The 13,197-nt window shown below is 37.4% G+C and overlaps 1 protein-coding gene across 1 annotated transcript in view; it reads left to right on the forward strand.

The window, feature by feature from the left end:
* The window catches only part of LOC108777904 (stem cell tumor), a 157,888-nt gene extending 153,192 nt beyond the window's left edge, over positions 1-4,696 (forward strand). The window contains exons 5-6 of the mRNA XM_018544903.1: positions 566-721; positions 4,303-4,696. Of these exons, the coding sequence (XP_018400405.1) occupies positions 566-721; positions 4,303-4,544 (398 nt within the window). The 3' untranslated portion in view covers positions 4,545-4,696. The remainder of the gene's footprint in view (positions 1-565; positions 722-4,302) is intronic.
* The last annotated feature ends 8,501 nt before the right edge of the window (positions 4,697-13,197 follow it).

Raw genomic sequence — 13,197 nt, forward strand, 5'->3', positions numbered from 1 at the left:
ATTTTATTCGCTAAAGGCGGCGAAAGCGGAAAATTCTGTTCGTACTTCGCGGTTGTTCGAAAACGAGCTTTCCTAGTTCGACATACAATGACCGAAACTCTCGAAACTCGGGAAGCCCGGGAAGCTCGCAGTTTCATGAGAACACTCGATTTTCTCTTTTCTCCAAATTTCGTTAATTACATAATTCCACACATTTGTGAATTGAGAGACTAGATGGAACAATATAGTGGTATAAATAAAGAATAAATTTTTACTGCTCCATGATCCTTCAAATTTAATGCTGAAATATATTTCACGCTACTATATAAGTGGAAAGTAATCTAGTTTCAGAAACGAAACTTTAATTTACGGTTTTCCGAACTAGAATACTTTTACGTAATATTTCAGTAACAAATTAGCGATATACTCTCTCTAGTTGTCAGATCCTACAATTAATCATTATTATTGTTGACGTTGAGAAAAATGGGAAAATGCGCTAAATCGTTGATCTGGAAAAAAACAAAATAAAAACGTTTGAAGTAGTAATTACGAAACTATTAAGAAGTTATATTTGTTGTGGTTTCAGGTTCGCTGGGCACGTCGGTATTCGATACGGATGTGTACCTCGTCGGAGCGAGCGGGGGCGTTTATGCCCTTCTGGCGGCGCATCTAGCCAACGTCCTTCTCAACTACAACAATATGGAGTTTGGGATAGTTCGGCTCATCGGCATCTTCGTCATCGGTAAGTGGACCCTACTTCCTCGATCGTCGGCCTGCAACCACCACAACCAATCCTATATCTACCTTCGACCTGCCAGCTCGATAGATATCTCCGATCGAACTGCTTTCGAGAGTATTCGCGATTGACCATTGGCGCAGACGATACTAGATTAATCATGTCTGTTCCTTATATTAAAGACTGAACATTACAGAGAAATTATCAGAAGTTAAAAAAATTATTACAATATAGCGTAAGATGATACAATTTCAAACGAAATGAAATTTGAATCCAATTTTCGAAATTTAAGTTTGAGTTTTTCCTATTTGGTACTCTTCAGTACTCTTCACATAATAAGAGAGTTACTTGAATCTCGAAATTGTATCACCTTACTCTACGAAATATTACTTGACAATTACTGCTACAAATATTCTTGTATTACAAATTCACGATGTAATAAAGAATTAATCATCACCGTAGAAAATGATTTTTATAAGATTATAACGTATATTTGTGATGTAAATAAAAGAGGATTAATCTTTTATGAAAAAAATTTAAGAAAAATAATTAAAAGCTTCTGAACAGTTTCTGAACGATACCTCCGTCCTTTCATCAGTCTCTTTACAAGAACTGAGGATCTTGAGAGTCGCGAATTTGCAGACACGTCCTTAAGGATTAAAATGAAGTGTCTCGGACCTTCGAGTACAATACAATCTCAGAACTCGGCGCCTATGGCGACGTAGTGTAATAATAGTGCGATATTGGCAAAGACGTAGACTCTGGTATCGAGGACCTGTATAGCACGTAATCTGACCGCTACTGTACGTGCGCATTATCTGCTTCTAGTGGCCCTAGAGTCGCCTCAAATTCACCTCGACGGAGCCTCTCGAGTCTTCAATAACCTTGTTTAAGGGGTTGATTACCGTCAGAGCGCGGATTCGGATATCCGCCGTCGCTTTCTCCCTCTCTGTCTGCCATTCTCCCGTACTCGCACCGTTCCTAATATATCCGCATAGTTTCTGTCCGCGAGTGGTAACAGCCCGGGCCCGTTCCGATCTACGCGCTTCGACTTGGATTACATCGTAATCCCAGCGTGAGAGCTTGACGGGCGAAGTAGAGCTTGATCGATAAACGCGTTCTCACGATGTGAAGCGGGTCATCCGTTCAGCCGCGAATGCAAATGACGCTCTCGCAGAAGTCGGCGACGTGGCGAGGTGTCTCCTGTCTCCTATAACGTCTTAAGGTGCGAAGAAAGTGCGCCACTACCAACTGCAATCAGAACTCTGTGAGAGAATGAGAGAGAGATTTGAATCTTCATATCTTTCTTAGAACATTTCCGAATGTTGACAATTCCGTTTAATTAAGGTAACAGATTTGGAAATGGGATTAATTATAGTATTTGTTAAATCTAATAATCATATCAAATTTGTCGATTAAGATATCGCTTTAATGTTCTTTTCGCGATTCATTTTTATTTACTATAATATCATCTAGTCGTTCGATTTCCTCTACTTGCGCTTCGTCTCGATATACTTGTCCTGAAATTTCAATTTCCGCTTTTTTTCCTCCGCGATAAGAGCTGAAAAGCGCAAGGGAAGGAAGAGCCATGAAAGCCGTCGCTATTTTGAAGTTTTAATTAAAAGATAGGTGTGCTGCTCGTGCTGTGATAGTCGCGAAGAATTTTCGCCGACGTTGAGATTGTTTGCCATGAGAAGAACAGGTAGCTGTTCCGTCAAATTTTAAAACGAGCAGATGTCGACACTCGTGTTTATTGAGTCATCAAGCTCGCACCTGAATAAGCTCGATTGAAAATTGAAAAAGAGATACGGTATTCAAAAATGATGGAACAATAGCGGAATCTATCCTGATAAAAAAAAGAAGAGAAAATTGGAAGGAATTAAATAAATTTTCACGTGACGAGGAAATTTTAATTTTAATTATATAGGTAAATGTAATTTAGATGGAGATGGCGTATAATTAATAAGCGAAGTCTACGGAATAATCGTATATTGATTATGATTAATTTTAATATTGAAATGGATGAAGTCTACAAATTATTAAAAGTACTTCAGATATAATAATGTATAACCCAATATTAAATAGCTACTGTCACAAACACACACACACACACACACACACACACACACACACACACACACAAACTTTCATCTAACAATTCCATCAAAATTGGATTATATAAGCTGAAATGGAAAATAACATAGAATTGATATAAAAAAGAAGGACTTATGATAAAAAGGATACGACAATAACATAGAATTGATATAAAAAAGAAGGATTTATGATAAAAAGGATACGACAATAACATATATAATGAATATACTTATAAATATACTGATTGCAGTCGAGAAAATAAAGTTAGGATAGCGGATAGGCGGAAAAGCTCTAGAAAGGGTCTGGAGGTTTAAAGGTTTTGTTACTTCAAAAGTTGTATAACTCAACCTTACTATCCAAGTTAAACAGCAACGACGTAAAGACATCGCGTTTGAGAACAGAGAAAGAAATCAGTATAAAGGATGTACATCAGAATTCGTATACTTCCTCAAAGTTTTAAATGTCTCGATAAGTTTAAAGTTCATATCTTGTTAACGAAAATTTTAAACTCAATTGTAGAATTATTAAATGTCGAAAATGAAATATCTCTTTATAAAAGGATAATATAATATTTTCTTCTTTATATCTAAAGTATATTAATTTAATTGTAACGTAAATTAATTTAGAACTCAGTAATTAATTATTTTTTTAAGTTTTTTGCAGTTTTGGTATACGATATATACCTATACATATATGTATATTATTGTAGATTACGAAACTAAAAATGAAAATCCGCACACTACATTAACTAACGAAGAAGCAAGTTTCTAACAGGCGTAAGACAATAAACTTACATAATCATCAATGATGGTCGCACGCAGGACATAGAAAAAAAATCGCTGTAAGAAGGAAACTGCAGGAAAGCTCTTCTCTCGATGACACTTCGAGAGCTTCTCAAAGCTCACCGTCGGCTCGGCTCTTCGTGGCATCCTTACTTTTTTTGCGCTACTCTCTTTCGCTTTACTCTTCTTTCTTGTTTCTCTTCTTGTTCCTCTTATGTTCTCCTTATCGCTTTACTATGCATTTTCATCTGTACTTTTAGAATAGACAGCTAGACAGTATTTTAAGAGAGTGCCATGATAATCGCATTATTCGCATTACGCTATTGTATTAAAATCATATTAATTGTAAATTTTTCTAATTTAAAAAAAAGATAGTAAAATTAAAATCTAATTTTAATTTAAAATTGAATAAATGAGACAATTTAAATTTAAATATACACTGTTAAATCTATAGTGTCAAATTTTATCTAATGTAAGTCGCTATTGCTTTTATTCAATGTATCGTTATTTTAATAAAACAATGGATAAGATAACAATACATTGTATAAGGGCAGTGACGATATAAATTAGATTAAATTGTGAACGCTATAGATCAGTGTATAGATAAAGTTTAAATTGAGACACTCGTGGAAAAACGAAATATATCATGTGTAATAATTCTAAACAGGCAGTAAGAAATTTCCATGGAAATCTCGATATTTCTGATTGCAGCCAGCGCCGACGTGGGTTTTGCGATCTACGACAGATACGCCGCGGAACAGATGGGTCCGCCGGTGTCGTACGTCGCCCATCTGACGGGCGCCCTGGCAGGCCTAACGATCGGCCTCTTGGTATTGAAGAACTTCGAGCAGCGGCTGCACGAGCAGTTACTCTGGTGGGTTGCCTTGGGTGTCTACGCCGCCTGCACAATCTTCGCGGTCATGTACAATCTGATGCACCCCGACTATCCATGACGCGAGGTCAGCTTCGCGTACGGCCAGCCGAGGCACACGTAACGCGAAGCTGATCGCCCTTGGAAGAAAAAGAAGAAGAAACGAAGGAAAAGATGGGAGAGATCGTCGTCGAGCAACGTCGACGGAAATTTTCAAGTATCCCGAACTCTCAATAACACACTAGACCGTGAGCTAAATCGTTCCCGAAGCACCAAAAGCGAAGGATACGTAAGGAACGAGAGTTACGCGACGAAGTCGTCGACAGTTACTCTCCTCGAAGAACGTGACTTCGATCACCTTCCGTGCGAGAAGGATCGCGTAATAGTTTCGTAGTACATATATTTTCTTCCAAGCCGGCCTGTTCGCGCGCGAACAGTTAAGAGAAGCGACAGAGCGCTTGTCGAAAAGAAGCGAGAAACGAGCGAGGAAATATAATCTATTATTGATTGAAAATTCTAAAACAAATGAGAAAATTTTAAACAGTAATAATCAGTAAAAACAAACGCGGTACTTCCGGAAGAAGAAAATTGAGCGAATGTTCTCATTACGTTTCATCTTTCCTGCTTGATAACACAGTAGTCCGCGTTTGCCCTGCAATCCCGTGAAAGCTTCTTAAACGCAACGTGGGACTACTTCATCACAGAGGAATGCGGGCAATTTTGTGAACGGTGTAATCATAAAAAAAAAACAACTGTTAGGCTCGTGTTCTCCTGCCATCAGCGGGACAAGGAAACATCATCGTAGCAAGATGGTCATTCTGAGCCACGATAAAATGTCTTCGCGTGTCGTTCTAGAGAACAACGGGGCGGTGCACGGGAAAGTTACGGATAATATTCTTCGTCGGTCTCCGGGAAAGAGGAAGTCGCGTGATCGTGAGGCTAGTCATCCAATCCTGTCGTCGCGCACTCTTCCGCATTCTGAAGAAAAACCAAAGAATCGAGTTGGATTTCAACGAAGTTGACTGGTCACCCGGGAAAAGGAAAATCCTTCAGGAAGGAGGCATTTCTATCCAAACCTGAACAAGAAGAATTCTCTCTCATGGCATTCGTTTATTTCCGCGTAATGTTGGCCGCAGTCGTCCTCGGAAAAACCAAAGAATCATACTCCACTGTGTGGACAACGCTTGTTGTCCTTTGTCACGTTGCTGAAGAAGTTTCTTTGCTCGGTGACGAGAGGAGGAAAAAAAGGAAGATGATGATGATAGAAAGAGAGAGAAAGAAATGGAACAACGGCGAAGTAAAGCAACGGAAGAGGTAAAGAGGAAACGGGTGGACTTAATGGATCCTTCGCGGTCGATGAAACATTGTACAAATGACCGCGACGGAGAGGTACGAAGATGATGAAACAAAAACCGCGGTCGAGAAAATTGGTAACCATCGACGTTCCTCTCGAAACCCTCTCGAAACATTCGACTCGCGAGACGAATTTCGTGGACGTGGACAGAAATGTAGAAGAGCAGATGATGCTTCGAGCTTGATGATGAACAGCTCGTGCCGGTGAGATGTTTTTTTCGAAAGCGATGAATGATTAGCCGCGAAGAAATTTTTGCAAAAAAAAAAAGGACAAATTATTAATTGATCGCTAATTCGATAGTGTGAAGAATCCGAGTTATTCGAGTCGCGCAAATAATTGTGAAGTGTTTATGGAAAATAATGTAAGTATTATTTATGAAACATATATAAAGATCTTTTTTTACATTATATCTACTAGAAGGCCCATTTGTAATGAAGTCGTTTCGAATTGTTACGAAGCTATCCTGAATTAATTAGAATTTATTTTGTTAATTATTAATTAATTTATTAATTATCAATTTATTTTGTATTTCTCGAACTTTGTAATCATATCATTTGACGTTACTACTGTTTTCTATAGACGCTTCACAAATGTGCACAATTGTCGAGTCTATATATTATTTTTTATGATACGTATAAATTCGCGAAAAATCCAAAACAAAGATCGCGACAAAGATTTGCTGATATTCGAACATTTATCATCGCATATAGATAGGTCGATCACCATAGGAATGCAAATTCCAGTCATATAAAATTCATCTAAATAGCCGTTGCATTTTTCCAGCGTTATAAAGACTCTAGAAATCGACATGACGAATGCGTGAAGAAAAAAAAAAGACATCGTCACTCCGCGCTTGCGAAAATTAAAACCGCCTCCGAACGCAATGCCGTCGAAATGCGTAGTAAAGAAACACTATTTAATATTGCAGAAAGATAATATTTCGAGATAAGCATTGGACTATCAATTGTGTACATAAATCAAGTAACATTTACGTTTCGACGCGCATTGCAGTTCGTGCGGTTGTAATTTTCGTGAGAGCTTTTGCGAACTTTCCGCATGATGGACGTAATAATGTGCAATGCAACGGCGATCAAGCCTATATGACAAAACAACACTCGGACGATCTGTCGGTCGGTTTTCAGTCCACGCTTTCGATAGCGACCGCTCGTTAACGTCCTCGCAAAATCCCCCTGACGGCGCATCTGCCAGTGCGCGCGATCATTAACGCGCATTAATTGTACACCATTGTAAATACCTGTATATAGTATAGAGACTCTCTGTGTGTGTTTTGCGTGTGTGTATGGAGCACAAGTAAAAAAGAGAGGCGCGAGACAGAGTAAAGAAGAGAAAATAAGAAGACGAAAAGAAGAAGAGAGCACGAGTCGGGTCACAGTCTAGTCGTTTCGCGTCGTTGTCGTAAGTATATATACATATACAAATATACATATTGTATTTAAAGAGAGAGAAAGAAAGAGAAAGAGAGAGAGAAGAAAAAGAGCCGCACATTCTCAAGAGAGCACACGCTTAGTGTAAATAGTCACACGCGAGACATATGTTCCTCACCTTTAATTTATCATCGTGTCATCGTGTCTTCGAAATCATATCGTGCGATTGCCGCCCAAGTGACTTGCGACCTAAACGATAACTGTGTCGACAATGGCCAGTATGCTCGATATGTTTAGCGTTCATTCGCGGCCTCTCCATGAGCCGTCTAGACTGGTATTTTCCCAGCGCGTTTAGCCGCAAACGTGATTGTTTGGTTTTCATCGAAAGAGGAACATTTATTTGGTATATCTTCGCTACATTAAACAATGAACAATTAAATTAATCAGCTACAAATTGATTTCACAATCTGGAGCCCTTTTGATCGTTACAACGATATAAATTTAGTAAAGCATTTATTTTTTTTTTATTTTTCTTACATAAGAGAGAATAGAATGTTTGATTTATTTATAGAATTATACTATAAGAAAGTAATATATCAAAGTAATATTGAGATTACGGAAGGGCTTGTCTTTGTTCACCTCGGAATATAGAAAGTCTTAACTTTGCCTGAGGCCTCATTTAGCGTTGAATGCGCGATGACTGATAAAGTTCAAAATCGAAAGCTAAACGCGGCGCTGAACAAAGTTCGAATACTGTGAGCTAAAGTCTGTACAGTAGTTTGGATAGTGTCGCGGTATGTGTCTCTCTAATATTTAGTTGTATAGGTTGTTCGTTTTGCGAGATAGCCCGACGCACTGCCTATTTTGTAATACGACTTAGCGCCGTGCGCGTCTTCGTTTCCTCAAAGTCCGTCGTTCAACACGACTTGTGTGTTATGTAAATTCCGTTAAACATTAATACCCACATTTTTCTATACTTTCTCGTGAAATGCCGGAAGGGAAAAAATGCGTTCGATTTCGCATATGTGTTCTAATTAATTAGCGATTACACTGTCATATTCCTAGCGTCGGCGTGCAAACTTATAATTCCGCGAAATCCTATATATTTATTTTTCGTAAAAAGAGGAAACCAGCTGTGTTGTCCACGAATCTCACATGTACGAAGCCCAGTTCTTTCCGATACTTTTTTTTAAATCTTTTTCTCGGCTCTGGGAAACCCCACGCGATGAGTGCCACGGGATGAAATGTGAAATCGTCAATTAGTCGACGACTAAAAATTATTTTCCTATATTTACGCGATTTAAGGTAGCGCGTTTAACGTTTAGGAGAGAAAAATCGAAACTCTGCCCGGTAGGTTCCTCATTATTTCAACGGGGATCAAACTAATGTATTATTATTTATATTGCACTATTTGTATAGTGTAATAATGCTAATATACCGATACCAAATAATACATAAGATTTAGTATGAAACAGTAATATATTATTATATTATTTTATTAATATTATTGTTAATACTATTGCTATCGCATTTTCGTGGCACCAAGGAAGAAAGCAATTTTTAATATTGGCGTGTGGCATGGCCTCAATGGCGTAAAGCGGAGAAGTAGTACTCGAAGGGAAGTAGAAGGAGCGCCAAGAGGACGCGAATCGAGCGCGAGCGAGAGATCAAACGAGAGTAATTAACGATGCTAGTCAATTAGTACCCGCGAAGGCAGCTAACGCCAGATCCTAGCTTAAGGTACGACGGCTATGTAAGACGCTTTAAGACGATGAAAGAAGGTCGAGATACCGATGACGCTGACGATGAAGGGTGACGCAAAGAAGGGAGAAAAGGAAGAGGTCGAGGGGTCTAAGAAGGTTTAAGGATTCGAGAACACTGAGAGAGTCAGAAGAGGACGCTGAAGAGCGCCCAAAAGGTGGTTGCTCAAAGAGTCGAGGAGACGAAAGAGAGCTTCGACGGTTGGCTTGCTGGCTTATATGTCAGTCGACAAGTGCGTACTTAGCGGAAGAATGCAAAAGGGGAGCAAAAGTGACATTCCTAACAGCGGGTGGTCGTATCGCACACGTGCACGGCTCTATGGATGCGGCAATTATGGTCGAAAATACCGCGCATACAGGAGTAATGCAAGCATTTCTAATCGCGGACGGACAAAAAATATATTTATTATTAATAAAACCTAGATCGTTTTTCATAAATTTTATTCGTACAATTTGATTGCGTTCGATATTCTTGAATATATGATAACTAAAAGAAAAGGATTAAAATAGATTAAGTCGGAATTAAATGCATCAATGTGCAGAAAAAAAACTTATTTAAGTAACTCTTATCGAATAAATTCACGTGAAACGAATTAAGGTTAAGAGAGTTTTAATCTTCTGTGCGCATAATTGCCGTTAAGTCAATAAACATTGCTTCTGTTATTATGCAAATAAATATAAATTATTAAACGCAGAGCAAAATTATTAAGTTTGTACCGATTAATCGAACGTGATTTTCATTATGTATGTATATACAGCCTTGTTAAATATTTAATTCGATTTGCTTCATAAATGCGGCAACGATTTGAGTTCTTTTGAAGTGGTCCATACCTTTCATAATGCTCGATCGATTCGAGCTTCCGTTAATTACCATCGTTGTTAACGATAATTTATGCATTGATGAAATACAGCAGCAGTCAAAAAGAGCCGCTTTCCCCAGGAAAATCGAACAGGTGTCGATCCACTAGTTATTACCGTCCAACGGGAAAACGTATAATTTAGAGACTTCATACAACATTTATGGTGTATGATTTCCATTTTATTAATCCACGTCGGGTTAAATGACGATGCCAAAGAGCACGCGCGGCACATAATTATTTACACACTCGTAACTCGAATGTGAGAATGAATTATATGTCGTCCGAAATCCCTCGTAAATGACCCGCGTGATATGTATACTTAAATACCTCGAGATGGTGCTTTGTCAGTTATACAGCGACGTGGATTGAAACCGCGTGAAGAGAAAACACGTGCGTCTAAGTGACCCTTGCACGGAAATTGCTATTACATCGACACTATTTTGTTACCTCGGTAAAAGAGAAGATTACCTCGAAATTTTTTTCAACATCCGAGCGATATTCGAGATGTTTTCATGAACGCTCTCATTTATGAACGGGCCTCAACGAACAAACGCTCAAAGTCGTCTCGAAATCGAATTTTCTTATCAGCACACATCTGTCACCCTTCCAAAAGCGTCATCGGATTTCCGGTCCTGGTGTCCAGTGAGCCCGAAAGAAACGAGAAAAACAAACACCGGGAAACGGCATCTCGCTCGAAGTTATCTGGACTTTAATTTACGCTCTGGCACTCGATCCGCGCCCGAAAGCTCGAGCTTAGGTCACTATATCTTTTTTTGTTTTTCTTTTTATTTTATTTAAAAGAGGGCGGTGCGAACTCCGCCCAAAGTATGTACGAATTGCGTGTGCGTCCATGCGTGTTAATATTTGAATCAAATGGATATGCGCGAATATTATGTTAGGTTTGTCCGCAACGATCGAGGATCGTGAAGTCTACGATGGAGCGCAATGATTAAACTCATTAGCTTAATTCGTATGTATTTGTTCCTACTTTAGTTAATTTTTGTATAACTCTGTGATGTGTATTTAAATGAGTGTAAGGCAAAATTACGTTGCTGTCGATTCTTTTATATATGTATGTTTATCTTTCTCAGAGCTATGTAGAGAGAGAAATTTCATAGTATATATCTTTCTCTATAGAAAATTTGTTTAATACGAAACTATTCCGTAGGAAAATTCTCTCTTTGCCAGCCGCTTTTTTACAGTATAGTTTCGTTAAAAAATAAGCCAATGAGTCAAATGTGTTGAACTTATCACGATCCAGATATGTGAAACGGGTATGTTTATATGAATCTGTTATGTATCGATATACGTCAATCGAAACGATCGCATAATAATTTAATAATTAATTTATTATTGTATTGTATATAAATATACAGATGTTGTTATAATTTAATTAACGTGAAAGGGCGCGTAAGTCGTGTACAAAGTGGACCGAGAGTGCGTTAAGAACCGAAATATTGTGTCGGATTTTAATATATTTCGTTTTTTTGCGCCGTGGTATCGAATAGCTGAAGCGATACATAACGAGTCCAGCGGAAAGCGGCGCGTGTTTTATCCCGTACCGTTTTTTTTTTTAGTTCCCTGACTATGCGATCTTCGATCGAATGATTAAGCGATCGACTATAAGCGTGATCCGTTAATTTTTATATTGTGCGTGTCACTAAGTAAGTGTCACTGTCGTTAAGTATTATTTATTGGTGAAAGTGGAGGTCGGGGCCGTACGCGCCCGTTCGCGGAGAAACCTCCCAGTCTGTCTGTTCGTCATTTCGTTTTATTTTTAATTAGCTCTCTTAATACAGCAAAGGCGCGCCGACGCATCACAGATGCACCTGCGACCCCGGCAACACCTGCGACGGTCGACATTTCGGCGAGACCGGCGTTTGCTTGGGATATTTTCTAAAATTTCATCATTAACTCGCAACCATATTATTAGCACTAAACTTATATTAATTTTGCGAACGCGTGCAAAATATTAAATGTCGTACGAATCTTCCTAATTAGTCCTATGCAACATAGAACAATTATTACGAACGGAGAATATATATAGTTGATACCGTTCAGCAAAGATATTTTACATTTACGAATAAGTTACCATTGGTTTTATCGACTTTTTGTATGCGATTTTAGGTAATAAATGAAAAATGCAACCACTGTAATTGATTATAAAGTTACCCGAGTCAAAAATACGAGTATGTAAACTTAAATTAGTGAATTAATTAAAACAATTGTCAGAGAAACTTGCGTTCGAACGATGAATACGATTTAATGTGAAACTGCAAACAATTTTATGTAAATATATTCGAGCAAGTAATGGTCGCGCAATTTCTGTTCTGCAACTAAACTTTGAGAGAGGAGAGAGATGCCCGATTACGATAACAATACAAATCCAAAGACGCGCAAGACGGACTACATGAATACACAACTAATTTAGTAATAAAATAGTAACGTTGATAATTTATATTATATACGAACAGTCACAACTATACACAAGCCAAAGAGGTGGAACTAGTAAAGAAGAGACAGAGAGACAAACAAAAAGAGAGCGTATGTATGTGTGTGAGAGGAAAAAAAATGTTCAAGCATTTAACATTAATTGTCTTCATCGGACGTCATTATTCATCAAAGCATCGCCATTGTCATTTTTCATCTTTTATCATTGTCAATAAATTAATTAATTATTCTTATAATTGTCATTATTGTATCATTATATATATAAATATATATATATATTGTACAAAACGTGATAACTACGAATCCTCGCTTAGATAATTCGCATAGTAATTTTCTGTACACATTCGCCGCGGCAGAAGAAAAATACAATGATATTTAAAAGACTCAATTGATATTATTTTTTTATACCTATGACCAAATAGAGCGAATTTTGTCATACAAATCTAGAACTAGATTGCAAACTACGAAAATTACACGTTCTTTAGTAATAACATAAAAAGAAGATAAAAATTCGTCTACTTTTTTAAACATCTGTATCTCAACAGTAACGATTCTATGAAAATATATGTCAATTTGTTACTGTTGAAATAAAGATCTTTAAATATCAGACAATTTTTTGGTGTTTCCGACATTTCTTATCCTTTCTTCACTTAATTGTTATTTTTAAATCTTTTAAAATGTAAATAATAAATTTGTACAGACTGTAGCATTTTTTTTTTTTTAATTAACATTTTATATATGTATGTGAAATTTAATTTAATGAAAATTTTATTTTCTTGATTTGCAATTAGATAAAGCGCGATCGATATTGTATATTATTATAATTAAATAAAAGTTATTATAATATATTTTGTCGATATTAATGATTATTGTGTCTCTTAAAATAACATCTGGTGTATCATTAAAAAAAAAAAGGATAGTATGT

The sequence above is a fragment of the Cyphomyrmex costatus genome, unplaced genomic scaffold, assembly GCF_001594065.2.
Source record: "Cyphomyrmex costatus isolate MS0001 unplaced genomic scaffold, Ccosl1.0 scaffold116, whole genome shotgun sequence".
Classification (NCBI taxonomy): Eukaryota; Metazoa; Arthropoda; class Insecta; order Hymenoptera; family Formicidae; genus Cyphomyrmex; species Cyphomyrmex costatus.